Source organism: Terrapene carolina, unplaced genomic scaffold, assembly GCF_002925995.2.
Source record: "Terrapene carolina triunguis isolate 2854851 unplaced genomic scaffold, T_m_triunguis-2.0 Scaffold62, whole genome shotgun sequence".
NCBI lineage: Eukaryota > Metazoa > Chordata > Testudines > Emydidae > Terrapene > Terrapene triunguis.
The window spans coordinates 54,162,476-54,184,831 of NW_020664413.1; the positions used below are offsets into that span (position 1 = coordinate 54,162,476).

Here is a 22,356-nt window from a genome sequence, read left to right on the forward strand (position 1 = left end):
TTGTCCAGCCTCTTCTCTAGTCTCTCTCTAACTTGACGTAGTCACACTCCCAAACTTCCCTAAACCATGCCTCTCTCCTGGGTACTTACTCTCCTGACGTGCCTGCTACAGCACAAGTACACGCTCTGCTTTGAAAGCAAGGCTGAGCTGACTGGATATCTGGCTTGCAGGGGCGACTAGACGTCTTCCCCCTCCCTTCTTCACTCCCCTCTTTAACCGCCCCATCACACTGCAAAACTTCGTGTGTGAGAGTGTGATCTACAGAGGGGTGTGTGTGGATAGCTATAGTTGTATGTACCCAGTCGCTGGGACTCCCAGCAGAGCCCACATTCCAGTCTGCCCCATGGCCACACCCCCCGGCGATTACTATTGGGCGCCCCCGGCCCCCTCGGAAAAGCTGCTCCTGTGCTCAGTGGCCCGGCTCCCTGTCTGTCAGCCTGGCCTGTCAAAACACGCCTGGCTCTGTCACAACAGAAGAGTAGAGCCGCGGCACTTCCTGCTCGCGGGCGGGCTGCAGCTTACCCCGAGCACTCTGCTTCTGCCTTGCACACGCGCCCCGGGATCTTGTCCCTGGTGTTCTGCCTGGCACACGCGGGGCGTGCGCCCGCCCTTTCCCCGCCGCTGGGAAGCCCCCTCCTGCTCCAAGGGAGACCCTCCCCTGCGCCCCCGGGGCTGCCGCCTTGGCAGGGCTGCACAGCCACCTCCCGCTGCAGAAGGAGCCGGGCTAACAATGACTCGCCCTGAGAAAGTTGCCGCCGCCGGCGCGGTGCACTAGGAGGAGAGGCTGGAGATCCGCGCGCCCCACCCGACTGTCTCCCCGCGTGTCTGCCCGTGCCCCGAGGGGAGTCGAGCCCGTTCGGGAGGGGGATGGCAGAACGCGCGGGCAGCAGGGAGCCGCCGCCGGCGGGTCCTGCCCTGCCCGAGGCGCCTCACAAGGGCGGGGAGGAAGCCGAGCTGTGCCTAGAGCCGGTATCCCTGGAAATCCCTGCGGTGGCTCCAGGCAGGAGACGGGAGCGCCGCAGCGGACTGGCTATGGCCGGAGCCGCCGAGCGCTTCCCCGGCAGCCTGGGGACCTCGGCGGGGGCAGCAGCGGATCCCGAAGCCAGCCTCTTGGAAGCTGCCAAAGCGACCCCTCGCAGGAGCAGTATTATCAAGGTAAGGCGGGCACCCCCTGCGCCTTTGGGGGGTGAGTGTGTGGGGAGGAGACGGGACGCGCGTGGTCCCCTTGGCACGTGCCCCCTGTGTTAGGAAGCTGCCCTGAATCCGAGCAGGGCGTGCACAACCACCTACAGGCACCGGGGAGGTTTCTCTTCACAAGCAAATCTCCCTTCTTGGAAAGGGGGGTGCCTTGTTGGGAGCAGTTGTTGGCGGGGAGCAGAGAAAGTCTCCCACTTGCTTCAGCCAGTCAGCCCCCGCCCCAGCTAATAGTTTTGAGGGATATGTTTGCCCAGTTGTCAGCTTTCCATTGCTCCCTTTCCCAGTGGTTCTCAGCTTGTGGTGTGGGTACTGCGGATGGTTTGCAGATCACTTGGTGGTGGTCTGTGGAGCGCTGGCTGGTCACATAATATTGGCTCTTCTCATTCTCTCCCGCCCCCCAGCAGTAAAAGAAGCTTAAAAACTTTTCTAATATGACTCTTTCATGTTGTCGCTGTTGTAAATGCCACAGATGTGTGAATGGTTAGAGATGATTGTGCCTGGGATGGGATGAGAGGTGGTCCGCACAATACAAAATGGGAAGAGATGGCCCCTAAGGCACTGTCTGTATTACAATGTGGTCTATGCTATGAAAAGGCTTGAGAGGCTATAGCAGACTTTCAACTTCTCATTTCTTGAAGGTATTTTTAACTGTTAGGGTAAATTATGCTGAAGAATTAGGAGCAATCCAGGAATGGATGGATTTCAGGTAAGAATGAAAAATGTATAGATGCAGAAACAAATAGGAGAAGCAACATTGCTCCTTATTAAAATGAGCATAAATAGAATTATGAGAGAGGAGTACTTGGGAGGGAACCTATCCCCCCAGCTTTTAGCCTGCAGAGGACAACACTGACTTTGTTTTCCCCCTTCCCACCCACCCGAAATTTTATCCATCTGGAAGGGAAGCAACAGAGAGATGACCAGGGACAGATTTAAGCTCTTAGTTTGTACAGCAAATCTCAATTGATGCTCCCCTCTGTCACTGTCAGCTGCTGATCTGTTGCTGTTGAGCTGAGTGGCCGAATAGGCAAGAATCTGGGGAGTGGGGGAGAAAAATGGGGGATGGGTCAGGGTGGCTGCTGAGCTGGCTGGGAAGGAGATATAGCAGCCATCCCCCTTCACTCTACATTTCCAGCAGCAACAGCTTCTCCCATCCCTTTAGCAGATCTAGAAATAAGGGAAGGCAGGTACAGCACAAACCATTCACATATAACAGCTTTGGGCACAGATAATACATTGTATATTCACACTGTTTCTAAGGTACATACAGTGGGCAGTTATATACACACACATTGTTTTTCGTGTGTTCTCCAAACTGGTCTCTTCAGCATTTGTGTGAAATGGAACAGATAGTGTAATATCTTGTGTAAATACACACACATACTTGTTTATTTTCCAAACCTTCTAAATGCTAAGGGTGCAGACTACAGAGACATCTGCTGTGTTGAAGAACACTGGGTGGTATATCTGGGCAACAAATACCTTGCAGTAGCTTGTTATTTTGTGGTTTGTGAATTTCAAAAAGAAGACTGTTTTCAGGATTTGAACTTGGATAAAAAGAAGAAAAGACCTCAGTTGTTGTTGCAAAAGTATCAGAAAAACAGTTGGTTAGAAACAACAGAGATGCAATCGTTTTATCAGATAAAAGAAAGATTTTATAGAGTGGGCTATAGGCACACACTTAAGATGATTAAATTGGTTTATACTAATTTTGTTAATGATCACATGAAAGTGGACATCTTCAAGATACTATTTCCAATGTACGGACTTGATGCTGTTCTTATTCACGTGAGCAGTCCCACTGAAGCCAAAAGTATGTGTTCCCATTGAAACCAGATTGTGGGTGGCAGCATTGGGCCCTAAAGCAGTAGTGCTGTTAACAAGCTGTTGTTAATGCAGGAATGAAAATAATGGAATATGGGGAATTCTGGTCACTTTATGTGACCAACAACAGTTACCATCAAACAACAATGTAAATATCTTGTTTGAAATGTTTGCTAACTTCACAATAGGGCAAGTTTTGAACTAGCAATAAAGTTTTTTGTTTTGCAACTCATCTTTATTTTTATGTAGCATTTGTGAAGAACTTGAAGGCAGAATAAATAGGGTCAACCTTGATAGTTCTCTCATTCTTGCTTAGAAAAATATGCAGTGACACAAATAAATTAAATTATGTTTAAAAGCTGATTGCATTCCAGATTGCTAGGCAATACTGTCTGCTTCACATCCTCATTGTTACAGTTAAATTAACAGGTTCAATTTTGACCCTAAAATCCTTGACTATCTATTTGTTGTAATCTGGTAGGGAAGTCTCCCAGGTTCCATTTATATATTCAGTTTAGCTTTTAAGAAAGATCTCAAGGAAAGAGAGTTGCTATTTTTTATATACTGAACTATGCAGTCCCTCATTGTAAATATTTAAGTTACACAGTGAATCCTGGAGAGATGAATTTGTGGGCAGAGTTCAGATGAGAGAGTTGAAGATGCACACTAACGGCTGTTTAATAGATATGTGTTAATGATATTCATATATCTCCTTGGTTCTTTGGCCTGGTTAGGACTCGAGGAGACAGGAGTCAGAAGTAGACCTTGCACTTGTGTGAGAAAAAAAGACTTCAACTATGGTTGACCCCTGTGCAGGGGGAAGATCCTGGCACCCTTCGTTCTAGTGTACTTGAACAAAAACTGGATAAAATCTAGCTCAAGGCAGAGCAGTAACAAACATTCATGCTTAGCTCTAGGTACTTCATATGTTCATTCTTTTTCATAAATGAAGCATTCAGAGTTGGATTTTAAGGTTGTGATTTCCAAAGGCAGTGTAAGGGAGTTAAATGCCTAACTCCCTTAGGCTCCTTTGAAATATTCCCGTGTAAACTACTAATCTGCATCAAATTGGTCAGAATCCAGCAAAGCATTTAAGCATATGTGTAACTTTCTATAAGCATTAGTTAAAAGCAATCAATTGAATTCAATGGGACTGTTCAGGTGCTTAAAATTACACATGTGCTTAAATGCTTTGATGGACTAGGGTCATGGTTCTTTGAATATGTACTCCAACACTCTAAGATGGACACTTTCCTTTTTCTCTTGAAGCTTGTGTAAAGGCTTCACAAGATACGTGATCTTGACCTAAAGTAAAGAGAACATCACTGACCTTGCAACTTTAAAATTTGGGTCTGAATTTCCCTGCTCCATGAGGTGTCACAAATCATGAATACATTCTGATTAATTTCATGTAGATTTCACTTCAGGTTGATGCCATGCAAAATTGCAAAAAACTGATATTACAGTAATCCTCTGTTTTGACTTATTTTGCTATTGGGACTAGTTATGAAGAATTAAGTTTGTTTTCCCACAGGATTGCTTTATTTAGTGAAAAGCAACAGAGGGTCCTGTGGCACCTTTGAGACTAACAGAAGTCTCAAAGGTGCCACAGGACCCTCTGTTGCTTTTTACAGATTCAGACTAACACGGCTACCCCTCTGATACTTTATTTAGTGTTTATAGAAAAGCAGTTTGAAACCCAGTTTTCCTTTGGTATTGTCCCATTGTATGATTCTGGGAGTGGTTTTCATTTATTTTGGAGTAAGAATTAAATACTTAATTTTGTCTGCATCTTTCAAGACCTTGTAATGTTTTAGGAAAAGCTCTCCAGCTATCGAATATATATTGTTATATAGAATCAACATTTTAAAAATAATTAATTTACTATCACAGGGTTTTCAGATGAAGAATTTTCAAATGCAGGAAAATTAATCATTTAAACATTGCACATTAAGTAGCAAAAAGACTTTTACAGTCTTACTTTTATTATTGTGTTCATAAATCATTAAATCTAAATAAGCTTGAATGAATGGTGTGTTTGCGCATATCCAGAATCAGAATGTTGTTCCATTGCTTTCTTTAAATTCTTTTTTATCAGCTGAAAAGCGAGTTGGATTTGAGAAAATGATAGAAACCTGCACAACACTCATTCAAAGGCTGCAGCAAAGTGTCTGTGTAGTTCTGTAGAGGCCACTGGACTGGATGGCTGAAGGGATTGGTAATAGGATCCAGTACTTGGTCACTGGTTTAAAACAAGCTCAGGTGATTGCGACCAAAAATCTTGATTCTCTGATGCCTGTTTTGTAGCCTATGTGAAATGAGTTGGAGGCATTTTTTTAATGACATTATTCTGCACCTGTTGCATTCAGTGGGAAAGTTCCCATTGACTTCAGTGGTGTGGGGTCAAGGCCTTAGCGCACGAGTGGAAAATAAATTGTAAAAGAATCTCAGTACTTTCTTTGGACTCGATTCTTCAGGGGTTGAGCACTTTGGCCCCAATCCACCAAAGCATTTAAACACATGCTTAATTTTAAGCATATGAGTAGTCCAACTGAACTAGGAGTGTTCAAGTCATCCAGCTTTACTTTAGTCAAAGTACACTCTTTTAAAATTAGTTTTAGTAGCCACTTTTGGATCTCTGTGTCAAATTCAGAGGTAGCATAAGAGAGTGCATCTCCATGCAAGCTAGTGGAGTTGCTTGCATCAGTGGAGTGTTTTGAGCTAGGGTTGCCAAACCTCCAGGATTGGCCTGGAGTCTCCAGGAATTAAAGATTAATCTTTAATTAAAGATTATGTCATGTGATAGCTCCAGGAATACATCCAACCAAAACTGACAACCCGAGTTTGACCTCCAAAGGATATTTGCTTTAAAGAACTGAGTACAGTCTTAAATTAAAAAAAAATTCTCTGTAGCAAATTAAATTTGACTTGTACTGTAAGATATGAACCCTTTTGGATAATGTCCAGTGTGTATAAGGTCTGAATATTTGTCCTTGGACATGTTCTCTCTCATTTAGAGAGAGGAATATAGTTTTTCTTTTCATTCAAATTTTAACTTGCTAACCTCTTATTCACAACTCTGTAGATGATGGGGGGAATTTTAAAAAGGCATAAATAGGAAATAGAAATAATTGACTTTGTACTTTTGAACATCTACCTCCTGCCTTTTCAGGAGTCCTTTCATTTCAATCAGTTCTGATTTGTCCTTTTAAAAAGAAAAGAGAAAATAATAATCTGTTATATTGGGGATTTCACCTATAGATCTCATAAATCTTTATCAAAGCTTATTTGGGAGAATTTTATGTGAGTCCAAACTTTGTAGACAGGTTCAGAAGCATTGCTTTAAGAGGCTTATTTGTATTCAACCACTCTACTTCACAATTAACTTTCATAAGAATTATAATCATGCTGTGACCAGATCCATAGCCAGTGAGTTTGCTTTCCTGAATTTCAACAAGGAAAGAAAAAACTGAAATGGAGCAAGGAGGAATTCCAGGTGCCCTCCCCTCACTTCATTCCCCCCCTCTTCCCCCAATGTGTAAAAGGAGTAAGGATCTATGTTTCTATACTGCTTCTATATAACCTTTGGCAAAAGACAAGTGTGAAATACTATGTCATACGTTAAAGGCCAGAGCCTGCAAAGCAGACAACTCTCATTGATTTTTTTCGTGTGCATGATATTTCAAATTCCATTATAACTCTAACCTCTTGAAAAGTTTTAAACAAAAGAAGTAAAACAAAAGGTTATTTGTCTAATCAGTAATTTTATGATTTAGTATGTGTGAACAGGTGACAAATGAGGCACTATTTGGAGAGCAAGAGAGAACTACTTTTTACTAATTTCACAACTGGTTAAAAGTCATGGTTATTTATTATTTGTAAAACCAGTAACACCTAGGGGCTTCCACTGAGATTAGCTCACCACTACGCTAGGTGTTGTACAACCCTATAATAAGAGACAGTCCCTGTCTTGAAGAGCTTACAGTATAAACAGACAAAAAACACAGCATGGTATAAAGGAACTATTATTATCCCTGTTTTACTGAAGGGGAAATGAGGCACAGAGGTGTAGGGACTTGCCCAGGGTCACACTGGTTAAATTACTCTCAGATGCTTTCAATAATTTTTATCCCTTCTGTTGAATTATCCAGGGCTAAATCAAAATTAATTGTTTGCAGTTGAAAGTATAATTGCAATTTTTGTACCCTTCCTCAGTAAGGAGGATAGAAAATGGAGTTTAAAAAGGGAGAGGTCCCTTCTTAGTATTTAGTGCTCTAGCTTGTAAGGCTTCTCAGCATAGAACTCAGCTATTATTATTATTTTCCTTCTGGAAATTGGAAGTATAAATAGATTAATAAATTGATAGGAAGGTTGTCCACTTATGTAATCCCCACGTATATCTTTTACTGAAATATTATGCAACTTTTTGCAAAGACATTCTTCAGAGGCATCTCAAACATATATCCCTGCTCTGCCTACATTAACTGTATACTTTTGGAACTATATTTCTTCCCCTTCCCCATAACGGAAGAACATCTTTGTCCAATGATGTCCTAATCTAAGACATAGGTCCTTGTTATATTGATAAAAATGGACTTTACATATAAAGCCGGGGGAGAGGGGAGGAAGGGACAATATTATCAGAGTTCCTTAGTCATTGTGGTACTGAAAGACCACTCCTAATTTCAGTGTGATACTTTCAAACATTGCCTGGGTCTGTTTCATACTTACAGATGTTTCTTTAAGGCTCAGTCTGACAGTCCTTGTACAGATGATATGCCAGACTGGTCTTTTTCCTATTCTGCCTTCAGTAGTTTGCAGGCAATTTTCAAATCCAGGAAAACTATGTAAGTGGCTGGCTAATATGGTTATGGCTATTTTGCTTCAGGAAGCTATATTTATCCAATGGACATTTTTAGCTCTTATAAACCTCTGATCAAAGAATTTAAGGTTTTAATTTCTTTCAGTTTCTGCTCTGAAGATAGTGTGGTGAGGCAACTGAGATATTTGGCACATCTTTCTTTGCAACATGAAGATATCTGAGGGAAAAACTTTTACTAAAAAGGAAAGTTACATTTCTCATGATTGTTTGTGTCACTGGAATTATTTAGTAACTTATTTTGCTGCTTGTACAGTAAGTTTTAGATTTAGATGCCTTTTGCAAAAAGTCTAAATATGAAAAAGTTTATTTGAAGTAAATTTTGATAACCATATAGTGATTGTACCATCACTTGCTTATTGTTCAGACCAATGTGAGAAAGCCAACAATGGGGGGGGGGGGGAAATTCTGAAAAGACAGAAACAGTCTTCCGGCATGGTCAGTAAAATACTCTCTTTGAAAAGTAAGGATGCTTATAGAGTTTCTTTCTATTAGACTCTGGAGAATTAGTGCATGACTGACTCTCATGCCATTTGTGCTCTATTTAATATATTTGTTTTATTTTAGATGCTTAATAATAACAAGAATTTTTTAAACATTATAATAAAAGAAAAAGGACTTCACATATTCTCCTTGGGTTGCTAAGGTCTGTCTGTGAATATCTGTATACTTTGTTCACAATATCTGTGATGTTACACTGTTAATCCATATGTCCCAACAACCTGAATTGATGAGCTGGAGTTGCTGGGGAGCTAGGCCAAATTCAGAATTTGTGTAAGCATTGCAGTGCAACATTATTGAAGTCAGTGGTTTAGCACCTCCTTATACTAGTTTTGTGTTGGACTTCTTGTCTCTTTATAGGACCCATTTTGGCTCAAGGTTTGCTTTTGGCAGGTGACTTGCTGATGTATATGCAGAAAGTAATGCCCCTGAAAGTCAGTAGGCTTTCTCTGGAGGTGCTGTTTGTTATATATGATTCAGTCAGGGACTTGCCTGGTAATTCCCGATTACGGTAACTTTGATATTTTCCTAAAACGAAGGCCATGTAGATAAAGTCTGCATTTTCTATATATTTGTGGTAATAACATTGTTTTCAGTGAGCAGTATTTTGGTTTGAGAGAATTCTCATGCCAAACTGTATAGTGCTTGTGTGGTGGTTTTTTGTTTTGTTTTTTAGGCACTCATATCTAGATCCTCAAAGGTGCTTAGGTGTCTAACTCCTATTGATTTCAATGAAAGTTATGCACTAAAATAGCTTTGAAGATTTGGGTCTCAAATCATATGGTAGTGAAATTGGTATATGTGCTTAGAGAGGTATTGGATACATTTTATCAGTTATGTCCAGTATTTGGCTAATCTAGGGTCGTATCAGAATACATATGCTAAGGACAAAATCCTGCAGCCCTTAGTGAGGCAAAGCTCACACTGATATAGAGCTGATAAAATTTTTTTAGATGAAACAGTTTTCTGTCAGAAAATGCGGTTTCATTAAAATCAAAATAAGTCCCTGTAATGTATTGGTTTTGATGACATTTTCAATGGGATGTTGAGACATTTTGATAAAGACAAAATGAAACATGTTAACCTTGTTTTGATTCATTTAATTTTGACTTGTAGTAAAATATTACTTTAAATATTTACAGTTTTAATATAATATAAAAGTATAATCAAAATGATAAAGTCAAAATGAAGCATTTTTACCATATCAAAACATTCTGATGTTATCCAGATGAAATGTTTTGATGGGCCCAAATAATTTTTTTTTTTTTGAATTTTCGTTCTTCACAAAATTTTGACATTTCAGATTCAGAATGATCCCCCCGACCCTCGAAAAGTTGGAATTTCCCTCAGAACAGAAAATCTGGTTTCAGACCAGTTCTGCACTGAAGTAATAAATTCCCTGAATGAACTCCTACTATAATGAGAACCCTAAATTCCTTCTTCTGTGTTGCATCTCAGACCATGTGGGGCCTGATCCAAAGTCAATGGGAGTCTTTCCACTAACTTCAGTGAGCTATCAGGGTTTTCAAGAGCTGTCTGGATGGTGCCCTACTTGTGTAAGAGTTTAAAATTTTTTATTAAGATGACGTTAAAAAAAAAAAAGTGAACGGAGTTTGAGCATAGAAGTTTCTGGTTGTCAGGGAATAACGTACAGATTATCGAGGGTGCAAAGTTTGGTTTAAAATCGGGTGGCATAAGGAATATATAATCTGCAATATCCCTGATTGTGGGTAAAGGGTTGATGGGTCAAAGTACAGGCATTGAGAAATGAGGGTGTGAAGTTCATAGAGTGGCTATGTTCGGTATGGAGTATAATGAGTGGATATGATGATGAAGATGGATTGACCCTCATTTGGTGAGATTTAATGTTCAGGGAGTTTATGGTTCCAGTTCATATGATCCAACGGAGAAGGTCCCTTGGTCCCTTTCTCGTAGTGGGAGAACGATGTCACTCTGGCTCACGCCTCCTGGTACTGTCGGTGGCCGGTGATGTGCTCGATGTAGATGTCCCTGGACCATCGGATGGTGTCTGAGACCATGAGGCGCCGCATGAGCCATGCATAGCGTTGACCAATCCCGCAGGTCTGCAGCACACACTTGTTGCAGGGGTCCCAGGTGCCCAGGGCTCCGACAATCAGGGCGTCCATCTGCACCTCATAGCCCTTCGCTCTTAGGGTGTCGGCCGGGGGGGAGGGGAGGGGGCGTACTTTTCCAGCTTACAAGCTCTGGCTTTGCGAAATGCCAGGGTCCTATTCTCAAAGGAGACCGTGACGTCGACGAAGATGATCTTTTTCTGGGCTTCGTCGGTGACGACCACGTCAGGTCGTAGCTGGCTGTCGGTACCGGGGATGGTGCAGTTTACAGCGACCTCCCCCAGGCGTGGTGCGATGGCTTTCACCAGGGGGTTCTGGATGGCATTGTGGCGCAGCTGCCAGGCTCTGGAGTGGGGTTTGCAGCTGCAAAGGATGTGGGGCAGGGTCTCGTTGGCATAGCTGCACTTCCTGCAACACTTGTCTCGGTTCCCATGGTGGATGGCTCCGTTGAGCGGGACGCAGTTGAGCCGGGCACGGTGGATGAACCGCCAGTCGGCGAAACGGGTGAAGCCATTTTAATTTTTTTATTGAATTAGTTGGTTAAGGATTTGTAATGTTAATTTATGTTTAGCAACTGTTTCCTCATGGTCTCCACTGTAGCTTTTGTGTTGAAGTGCTTATCTATGCAACATCATGATAGCCGAGATTAGCTGAAGCTGTCCCATTGACCATCCCTAAATTTGACCTCTTGAGAACTGGAGAAAGGATGCCCTTTGTGTAGTGACCCAAGCAAAGGAACTCAGTCCATCGGGTGTTCTGCCAGAACCTGAATTTTCAGGTCTTCATCTTTTTAACCAAGCACTTGTTTCATCTTGGGTGGAGACTGTGTAGGCTTTCCCATTTGATGGCTTTTCTTGGTAAGAGGTGGCTATTATTTCTGCCAATAATATCAATGTGGTAAATAATGGTTGATTCATTTTTTCATGTATGTAAGGTGCCCAAAGGCCATTGCAATAGGTGCATAGTACATTATATAATAATTGGCACTGAGGGATAGGGCATCAGCATAGGCATGCTTTATTTTGCTTACTAAATACGTTAAGCAGCAGTTAATAAAGCTGTAATTGATTACATTTGAGCAGTGCAGCAGAGTATTTCCTACAGCAACGTTTCATGCATTTTGCCGCTCCGATGAGATTAAGTCCATCTGCAACAGAAATATTTCATTTGAGTTAATGGACATTTTTTTGTTCTCTGTTGGAGCCAGTAATGCACCCTTTGTGGTGAAACATCTTGCTAATCAAGTTCACACACCAGATTAGCATAATGTTTTTATTTTCTTGTATGCACCTGGTAGGCTTAATTTTTGGCAACACCTTAATATCTTCTGCAAAGAAATAGAGAGAGATAATTGATATAAATGTTTCAAATCCATGTTTAATAGCATACTCCTTTTTTTTTTTTGGCACCACACTATGACCAGCTTGCTGGAATTTTGGACATGGAATAAAAATACAGTTTAAGGCACTACTCCAGCTGGGTCAAAAGGTTAAGATAACTTCTGCAAAACACTAACTTCTTTAAAGTAAGAAACATTTAAAAAGGTATTCTACTCTCCATTTATTGCTACTATAAGAATTGGTGTTTGGAATCAAAGTCTTGTTTTTAAATCGTTCAGTCTAGCAGATATTTTGTTAGCGAGGCCGTATACCCAGGCGGATAAGGCATTGGACTGGGACTCAGGAGACCTGGGTTCAGTTCATGGTTCTGCTGCTGGCCTGCTGGGTGACCTTGCACAAGTCTCTTCTCTCTCTCTCTGCTTGTTTCTCCAGCTGTAAAATGGGTATAATAATACTTATCTCCTTTGTAAAGGACTTTGAGATCTACAGACTGGGAAAAATGATGTGTAAGAGCTTGGTGGTATTAATAACATTGAGTTCTGTATATGTAATAATGTGGTTCACTGTTTTTCAGGAACAGTACATTCTAGGGCAGAGATCATTTAGTTTCTTTAGACCTTTTTTAATTTCAGAAATTGAAAATTACTGCTAATAGAACTAAACTCATAATTTCCCCCCTAAATCATAAGTACTGAGATTATCACAGTTATTCCACTTGATCTTAGTTCATGATTAGCTTGTAAATTTACGAAGATAAAAGGGTCATTGCTATGATTCTCAAAGCTCTTAACAGGTTCTTATTTAAATGATTGTAGGTAAATAGGCTAAATTTATCCCTGTTGTAATGCCATTTAAATCACTGCCGTTAGACTGGGGGTGAATTTGGCCCCTATGTGTTAGATAATGTGGATCAAAGTTTTGGAAGCTACCTGATGCAAGTGACCTGTATTGAGACTTTTAAACAGTTCTGGTTATAAATATGTACTCTGTGGGTTTGAGTCTCCTCTGAGATACACTAATCAGGAGTAGCTCTGTTGAAGCCAGTTTGCACGCTGCTGTACATTTTTAAGAGTTGTTAATTATTTAATTCTAAAAGAGCTTAGCAGTTGATCAGATTACAGAAGGTCCAAGAAATAGATTGTCCTTGGGGCCAAATCCTGACTCATGGTTACATATCACTTATTTCTCTGTAAAGACATCCAATCCCACCTAAGCCTGCTCCATAGAGGGCCAGCTGATTCTCAGCAGATTGGGCCTGGTGATTGCGTGGCCTGGAGTGGCTCTACATGCAGGTGGTATGGAGCCACACAAGGGAAAAGCAGATGAATTCCATGCTCCGGAAACAGCTGTTCACATCCAGCAATGTTCTCCTCTACCCTGAACCAATAGGATTACTGCACCCCAAGGCTGTAATGACCCCTGTTGAGTTGCTACAGAAGAAAAGGAGAGGATCCTTGAACTATCACCTGAACTGTCACATTCCCACTCCCTGAAAACAGTATCTTTTAAAAAATATATTTTGAGAGGTCTGTTTCCTTCACCCAGCTACCCAGGGAGCTCTTCATCCTGTTGGACCTGGTGTCTTTACCTGACTGGCAGCTCCAAATTGGAGCTGTAGTTAGGAGCTCCTCCTTTGGACTCAACTCCTGGCTGTCAGTCAGCCACAGCCTGTGCACTGCCTCTTCACTATTATCTCCAAGGGCTTAAGGACCAGAGTCTCTAGATGCCTGATTTGTCATAGCCCTGCATCTTGTGTAATCATTTAAAATGCTTCCATCCTGATTTTTGTCTGCATGGGTGTAATGATTACCAAGGTGCAGGGCAAAGGAGAAACAGGACCAAAGACTCCTTTCCCCGGGCTGTGTGGGAGGTTTGTATATATCAGATACATAGCCATCTGAAGTGAGTGCCTCAAACAGTCATCAGATAGCTCCTTATTGATTCGATAGCTGTTTACATTTACACAACTTTCAGCTAACTCAGGGATTTATTAGTTTGTAGACCCTATTTCCACCAAGGTGCACAGATCTGGGATCTTTCTTGTATCAATTTGGATCTATAAACTCATGAATTACCAGTATCCCTATATGTATTTTTTAAAAGTATGTATGGCAGTTACATTATGGAAAATTCATTAAGCCATTCCAATACATTGGTAACTAGTTTTTGATTGTAAGTTACAGATGTCTTCGTTTTATTTAACACTTCCAGATTGTGAGAAAACACAACAGAATGGAAATTGCTTACACAAAATGGAAGGGTGGGCTACAGCATTTTGTGGCATTAACAGGCCGCCGAGTGAAGAAAAAATGGCTGAGACATGTTATTCATTGCCTGTTGTGGCATGCCTATCTTTGTACTGATATCCCTGCTACATGCCATCAAATATAACTGCTTTTCAAAAATTATTTTTTAGCCTGTTTTGGTGAGAGAAAGCATGATTTGACAGAATTCTGTAATATTTGGCCTTACTATGATTAGACATTTTTGGTATGTGTTTGTGGTGATGAGCCATCATGGGATAATGCATTAGATTAGCCATTGGGAATCTTGTCTTGTCACACAAACATAAGTGTGCTTGAAATTATGCTATTTCTAGTAGCTCAGATGGACAAACTTGGCACAGTGGACAGAAGACTGATCAATAAATGAAGAATTCCTGACACAGGGAATTCCCCTCTGTTTCCTCTGGGGCAGAATTTTGTGTGTACACTGACCATTCTGAGTTCATATGGGCAAGGGTATAGCTAGCATTCTGATCTATTTTTGTATAGTCTTCAGAGTGCTGCTGTCTTCCTTTCCCACCCCCATCATTTACCCACAGTGTCGATTCTGAGCTGATGTATATTTCATGTAATCCTATTGAAGTTAATGAACTCTCTGAAGGGAGACCTGCTGTTACATCAAAGGGCCAAATTCATCCCAAATGTGAACGGTGAACCTCTGATTAAGGCACTTGGACCAAATTCAGCAGTGACTAACTCTAGTGTAAGCTACAACACACAACAGGTATAGAGAAACCTAGTTATAAAGTGTATGTAAAAAGTAGGGATGTCTCCTTTGAAGAACTGTGGGGGATTATATTACAATTCTTTTTTTTTTTAATGTCAACCAGGGTTTTTAAATCATGAAGGCTTGATTCTTAATCCTCCAGGTATCTTGTTCAATCAGCAAATCTTTATTGAGAGAGCAGAGTATGGAACCTCTTGCTGAGCTCAGAGCAGTCAAACATAGCCAGTGCAAAGTATTCCTGACAACTTTTCTTTGTGAATAGAGAATAAGGTGTTCCAATTCTGTACTCTGTAGGAAAGTCTGCATCCGTTTACATAATGCAACTGTTTTTAATATTAATTTAGCCCATAGATGGCTTATGACTTTTAAAGATTACAGATTAATGCAATAACATGGAGACTTCCTTAGTGTGGTCATTGATATGTGGATAGCCAACCTCGTGTGGTATAGAGAGAACCCTAGGCTGGCTGAGTTTTTCAGATGGAATTCACATTCCTATGCAATAACAGGTGTTTATTTTTGTTTTGTTTTGCAGAGAGGCATTTTGTCCAATGAAATATTCAGCCCCTATACCATAGCAGTACTTGTGGGAACTCCACAGCTTCTCCCTAGCTGCTATTTCAACTACTGGCCTATAGCAAAGGCTGCAAGCAGTATACTGGTGTCTGAGGCCACTGAATCCATATAATCTGGCTTACTGGCTGCGCTTGTGGCCTGCTCCAACCCCAGTGATGAGTTTATGCAGAGCTGGTGTTGAACTCTCTGGGGAATTTGCGCATGGCACAAAGTGACTGCAACCCCCTCTTGGTGAATTCCCTTTGCATTGTAGCCCCCTTACCCGGTGCAGAGCCAAGTCTGTATTGCTGCTGGTATAGGGGTGCTCGGAGGTACGTTGAGGGTGGGGTGGGCTAGAGGAGTGTGGAAGGAAGCGTGCCTGGGGCAGCAGGCCTGCAACCTAGTCGTTCCCTAGTATTGCAAGCCTCACAGGGGCTCTGGCAGTGTGGGGAAGGGTGGGTGCAAATTATGGAAGCCTGTAAATAGCTCTAACCTGCTCTGAGGTCAGACCTAGCTTGTTCCCCCACCCCACCACTCCTCTGTCCCTGTGCTAGGCTCTGCAGTAGTACTGGATGAATTCCCCTTGCTTTGTACTTGCTCCAAGGCCATCCATCCATCCACTGGGAGCTTTCTGTGGCCACTGGGCCTCTGGGTGGGTTCCACTGCTGTGGAATAATATCACAAGGCTATTTAATACAGAGCAAGAAATTAGAATCTCTGCCTGAGAGGCATAGAGAATAGGCTAGACTCTTGCAGCTTTCCAGCCTAAATTGTTTTCTATATATATCAATATGTAGTTTAATCGTTATACTATATTTAACATTGGCTATTAATTTCCCCCCAACATACTTGTAAAATGGAGTACAGATAATCCTATTTCAGAATGTAGATGGATTCAATTATTGCACTGAATTCTGTTTTAAAAAGCTCGGAGAGGGGAGCAGGGAGGACCATGTGCTTTGATTTTCATAGTTCTTTTTATTTAATTTTTGTAGTGGTCTTCTTCATAAATACTTGATTAGAAATTACATTTTGTTCAGCTAAAGTGATTGCTGATTTCTTGTAGCTGGCGCTATCAAGAGAGAGCTCTACAAAAGAATTACTGTGTAAGATCTCTTTTTTTTCTCCAAATGTAATTATATAGAAGCCTTATTAAATTAATTTAACTAATAGTTTAATAAAAATTATATTGCAAGGGAGTATGATCCACCTCCAGGTTATTGAATATATTGTAAATTCTTTATATTTTATCAAAATTAAATGTGCATTGGCTGGAGAAATTTAATTAACTTATGAAAAATGTTTCAGAAAAGTATTTGTTTTGTGATAGTTGGGTCCAATCCTGAAAGATGCATGGAAATCTTGTTGATTACAATGGGAGTTTTGTCCATGGAAAGTTTATAGGATTGGGACCTTATGCTGTATGCAACACCTGAATCCTCATGTCACTGTTGTCAATATTCATTTGCTGCAGGAAATTTTTACACCTGCATCCTGCAAAAAGTGCCATTTTTAATGCTATTAAAAAAATTGCTTGTACTTTTAAAATGTATTGTTATAAAATGTAAGTCCTATTTACTGCCAGGATGTGAAATCTATACCACAGCATTGTAATTCACAGTGGCTGTCGCTCCCTAAAGCAACATTTTCAGCAGTCTCACGAAGGGTCAGATTCTGCACCCATTGAACAATGGCAAACTTTTCATCGATGTCAGTGGGTGCAGGATTTGGTTAATATTTTGCAGCACAAATACATTATCACTGAACCCATTAATTTTGCCTTTAAGTTTTCCACAACAGCTTCTAAAAGTTTAAAATGTCTTTAATTTTGCTATAAAATTACCCGTTTTGAGCTGTGCAAGATTTGTTTGACTGACTTGTATTGATTTTAAACCTAAGCAACATTGGATACAAATAATGGATTTTTTGGGATTGTTTTCAGCAATAACTTAGAAGAAATAATAACTTTGAAGAAAAATGTGTTGCGATCATATTTGAGGAAAAAGGTAACCATTTAATAAACTGTAGCAGTTTATAAAACAAATACCCTTACTATTTATTATTTGACTGTGTGCTTATGGCTATACAAGAACTGCAATTTACAATTCCATTGTTATGCAATACTGTTGCATTACTTTAACCATATTGTTATGAATTAGGTGGAGACACTTGCACACCTAATGTGCGGTTTATTTTTGTCCAGTTGACTCATATATAATATAATATAATATAATTATAATTAATATGCCAGGATGACCTTTGCCTCAATGAACCAGTAAAGGGCTGATCCAAAGCCCATTAAAGTTAATTAAGTCTTTCCATTGACTTCAATGGGCTCTGGGTCAAATCCTAACTTATGACTGAATTGTGATATCCTTACTTATGCTGAGTAGTACCTGACTCTGCAAGAATTCCTATTGACTTCAGTCAGAATGTTTTGTTGAGTAAAGGACTACTCCGTGCGAGTAAGGGTGTCAGAATCCAGTCCCCAGGATATATTGTGTGAACCAATTCAGGGGCTATTATTGCCCTTACTTGAGAGAACCTGTGTAAGGGCCAGGAAACTCCTGCTGCTTGGCAAAAGGAGCTGCCATATGTTGTGAGAGGACATCCATTATGAGGACTTGAGATGCTTTCTCTGAAGTTGCATAGTTTCCAAAAGGAAATTGGCAGTATAGGAGAAATTATTCCTGCTACTACATTTCTTGCTATGTAAAGAGAGAACCACCAATTTTCCTCCGAGCAACATTCTCACATCTCAAAAGATAAGCACCTCTCAGCTTGTATAAACTCAGAACCATGTTGTAATGAAAATGCATTTGGCATCTTGTTTAGAAGTGTCCAGATTATGGAAGGAGTGATATAATCAGTGTTCTATTCACTGGCTTGGTCCATTATGTGTTACAGCTAACGAGAATAAAAATGGCTTTTCTAACTTGCACAGCAGCATTTTGTAGTGTGTGCCGAAGTGGTAACTAAGTGACAGACATGACCCATCTGTGAAATACCATTTATGTTGTGCAATGCCACTGCTGGCCTACGTCATAGCCCAGGTGTGCTGCAATCTATAAATATGTATGTGACGTGGACTGCAGAATGTCTGTAACTGTAACCTGTGTTGTTCTCAGGCTGGTAGTGATACTGGTTACCACAAATGGCATATCACAAACCACAGCACGAATGTACAGTTCTCCAGGTGTAGGGCAAGGATAAAGTGGTATCTGGATAGCCACATGTTTCAACTAACACAGTTCCATTTATTTAAATGATTATATGTTCAAAAATCATAGCATACATATTAGTATATGTGATACATATATGTTGAAATTCACATCACATTTTGCATTTAATGGACTTCCTGGGCTAAATTCTGCTGTCTGATGTTGTAAATCTGGAGTACAGTAACTCCATTTATTGAAGGGTAGTGGAGCTAAATTTGGTAATTCTTTCAATGTTTATTTCAAAATGGAACTACTTTTTTTTTTTTAATGTAAAGAATAAATAAATAGCAAAAAAACAAAACAAAAAACACCAGGAAATGAAATACAGTAAACTATGGCAATGCAAAATTATGGTGGAAATTCAAGCTTATGACTTCCACTGCAAAATAACTTGCCAACATTGCATGTATTTTATAGGGTTAATTCCTCCTCTTTACTGTACCGATGTGTAAGGCCTGGTTTAAACACAATAGTTTAATTAAAGGTATGATTTTAAACTGATTTCATTAAATCAGTGTAGAATTTTGTGTTTTGGACAATCTTGAATTGACTTTAAACCTGGTTTATGTTGATAGGAGCAAACTAAATGGACATAAACAGTTTTAAGCCAATATAAGTGTGTCCACAAAGGGGTTTTCACCAGTTTAACTAAAGCAATTTGTGTGTAGACAGGCACTAAGAAGAGGAAAGAAAGAGCAGAGGCCACCTTCTCTCTGCACAAGCAGCCATGGAGAAGTATCTCTTTTTGAAAAAGAGTATGTCAGGAAGTGTGTCCAGCTAATCAAGAGAAGCCCATGCTACATCCCAAGGAGCCTGGCCTGCTGGAAAAGGGGCATGCATGTATCCCCTGGAGGTTTGACAATCAGCAACGAGTCCTGTCCACCAACAGGTCGGCATGCACTTCACGCCTGCTCAAAGGAGCAAAAAAGTACACTCCACACTGTGTGGTAACCCACAGTGCAGAATCTTGTCTTATGCTAATACATCTAATTGCAGAGAGGACTCACTGGCCAGCCTCTCTGTTTATCTTCACTTTGTTGGCTTGTTGCATCAGAGTAGGATTTGACCCATACTATATTAAGGCAGAAAAGTTATTCAGAATCCTTCAGGTCTTTTGGCAAAACTCCAATTGTCTTAAACAAGAGCCACATCGTGAGAGGTGTTGTATACCTGCACTTGCCGGTCTTCCATGAGAGAGGGAATCGATCAGCAATGTGGACTGGATCTTCAGGATCTGGTCCATAGAAAATACCACATATGTACCAGTGCAGACAGTATTTGTGAGAACCTCAACTTTAAACTTTCTGATTTTGTGTGTTTTGTAAAACCTCAGCTGCACCATTGAATTAATGCAGTGTTTTGCAATTATACATCTTAAAACATTCTTGTGGGGGTAATTTGCAGGGCACTTCATTTACAGAGAATTGTTCTCCCCCCCGCCCTCCCCCATTATAGACTGTGTTAGCTGAGGCTGTGAATTGTGGCTTGGCATTAATTTTGCATACCTCTGGGTGATTATTATGCTTCAGTAGAGTAATTTAATGGATGAATGTGAATCTGGAGGAGGGATGATATAAAAGAGGATAAAGCTGGAGAATAGATTTCCATGTGCTATACAGCTCACGGTCTTTATCCTGCTGACTATTCTTATAGTTAGGAATCCTTGCCTCTTTGCTTAATTAGTCTATGGACCAGATTTTACTTGGGTAACAACTGTTGCAGATGTGGTGATTTCCTCCTCCTCTCCAGTGTATTTTAACACTGCTGCCTTTGGTGTTTTGCCACAGTATGTTGGCTGCTAACTAAGGCTTTATCACCTTGTTTAGGGAACTCATCATGGTATCATTCAAAATTTGAGTTGCCCAAAGCTAGATTTATGGTTGCAGAGGGGCATAGCCAATAGTCTGTTTTTATGTGGGGTGGGTGAGGCAATAAACATTTTTATGTGCTAAAGATACAGTTTTTAAATATTTTTCAAGGTTTTGCCTTAACTGCAAATATCCTCTGCAATCTCTTTTAGAAGAAGGCCAGAGCAGACCATTTCATCAATATTTCTGCTGTCTGGAGTCGGTTAAATGTGTTAAATATCCTTGTGAAATGACTTTGGATGGCTGGATACATTATAGGGCTTTTAAACTGTCTGGTAATGATGTCAGATACGCCAGGAATAAATAGTGAATGCTGAAGGATTTTTTTCCCCCTTATTTTTTTTAAATTAAGCAATGATTTAGTGATCAATAGCAATAAAATAATCCAGGCACTGCATTAGTGGACGATTACTGCCCTTCTCAAGTGGTTGTTTAGCTTTAAAGATAAGCTTCATAGTGTGTTTTATGATAATAGTGATTGATGTTTTCCTCTTTGTTGATTTCTCTATATTACTTTCTGTATCTTAGTCTGATTTGAGTTGTATAATGCACCAGAGGTTTGCAGCTCTCTCCCCCGGAAACATACTTCCTCCCATGCCTTACTGCTTAATTAGATGACTAGGTATGATGAGGGATTTATATCTTGCTCAAAGAGAACTTTGTTGTTTATATTTCTGTCTGGGTGCCTTCCTTACCTAGGGCTACATCACACCCTCTGCTGTGAGATGTGGAGGGAAGGGAAAAATGGCGAGCAAGCAGTCAAGGAGGTGGTGGAGAGGAGCCTGTGGCATTGTTTCCACATATAGGTTGTGCAAGGTCCTGTTTGTTACCAGCCTGCCTGTGACTTCACAGGCTGTGGTGGCGGGAGGGAGCTGTTTGGCCAGAGGGGAGGTCAGAGCTGGTGGACAGCTGATCTAGGCAGCAGCATCTCCCTTCAGCCCTGTAAAACTTCTGCTGGACATAATGCTGTCACTATTAACTCTTGTAGCATCTGCATGGGAATAGTAGTGAGTAAGGCAGAGGCACGTGGTGGACATGCAGTAGCCCATACTCGGGGTATATGGGTTACCTTGAAGAAAAGAGGACCAGGGTGATAGAGCAGAGGGCTTGGTAGACACCCTGAGCTGTGTGGATTTCCCTGTGGATCGTGAATTTAGAGGGCCATGACACCATCTCTCTTGGTGAAACCAAGCTTAAACTTGGGACTTTGCTGAGTGACTTTTCTCCTCCCACAGCTTTTCCATAGCAGGGAATAATTTAAGCCCAAAGTATGTGCATGTTAATCAAAGCTTCATCCTCTCCTCCTGCCTTGTCCATTCAGTGAAGACACCACCCAGTGGTACCATCACAAACAGGGCCGGCTCTAGGTTTTTTGCTGCCCCAAGCAAAAAATTTTTTGGCTGCCCCCCACCCCAGCCCTGGGCTCTTCCCCTCCCCCCCCACCTGCACCCTCCTGCTGCCCCAGCCCTGGGTCACTGGTAACTCGCTCCCAGGGCGGGTCATTCAGCAGGAATTTTGGATGTGCACAGAACACAGACAGGATTGGTTCCCATATGGTTACAGAACTGCAGTAAAGTGGAACAATTTTCGGCTTGTGTGACTGGAGGATATCTGGATGCATATTATAAGACTGTTCTACATAAATGAGGAAAAGTTGACGTGCCTTTATTATTCTTTTGTTCCATTCTTTGTTTCTATGGGGAATGCACTATCACAGTCTTCCTTTTAAACAAATAAAACTAAAACTTAAAAAAAAAAAAAAAAAAAGAAATGGCTGTTGAAAATAGTAATTCCAGTCCTAATAACCACTGGGAAGCATTTCTTGCTCAATTTATTCTACTTTTTCTACAGCAAGTTACAGTGGAT

At 40.9% G+C, this 22,356-nt stretch overlaps 1 protein-coding gene across 1 annotated transcript in view; it reads left to right on the forward strand.

Annotated features, from left to right (window-relative positions):
• The first annotated feature begins 867 nt into the window (after positions 1 to 867).
• PLCL1 (phospholipase C like 1 (inactive)) overlaps positions 868 to 22,356 on the forward strand; it is a 297,889-nt gene continuing 276,400 nt past the window's right edge. The window contains exon 1 of the mRNA XM_024206998.2: positions 868 to 1,155. Coding sequence (XP_024062766.1) covers positions 868 to 1,155 — 288 coding nt within the window. The remainder of the gene's footprint in view (positions 1,156 to 22,356) is intronic.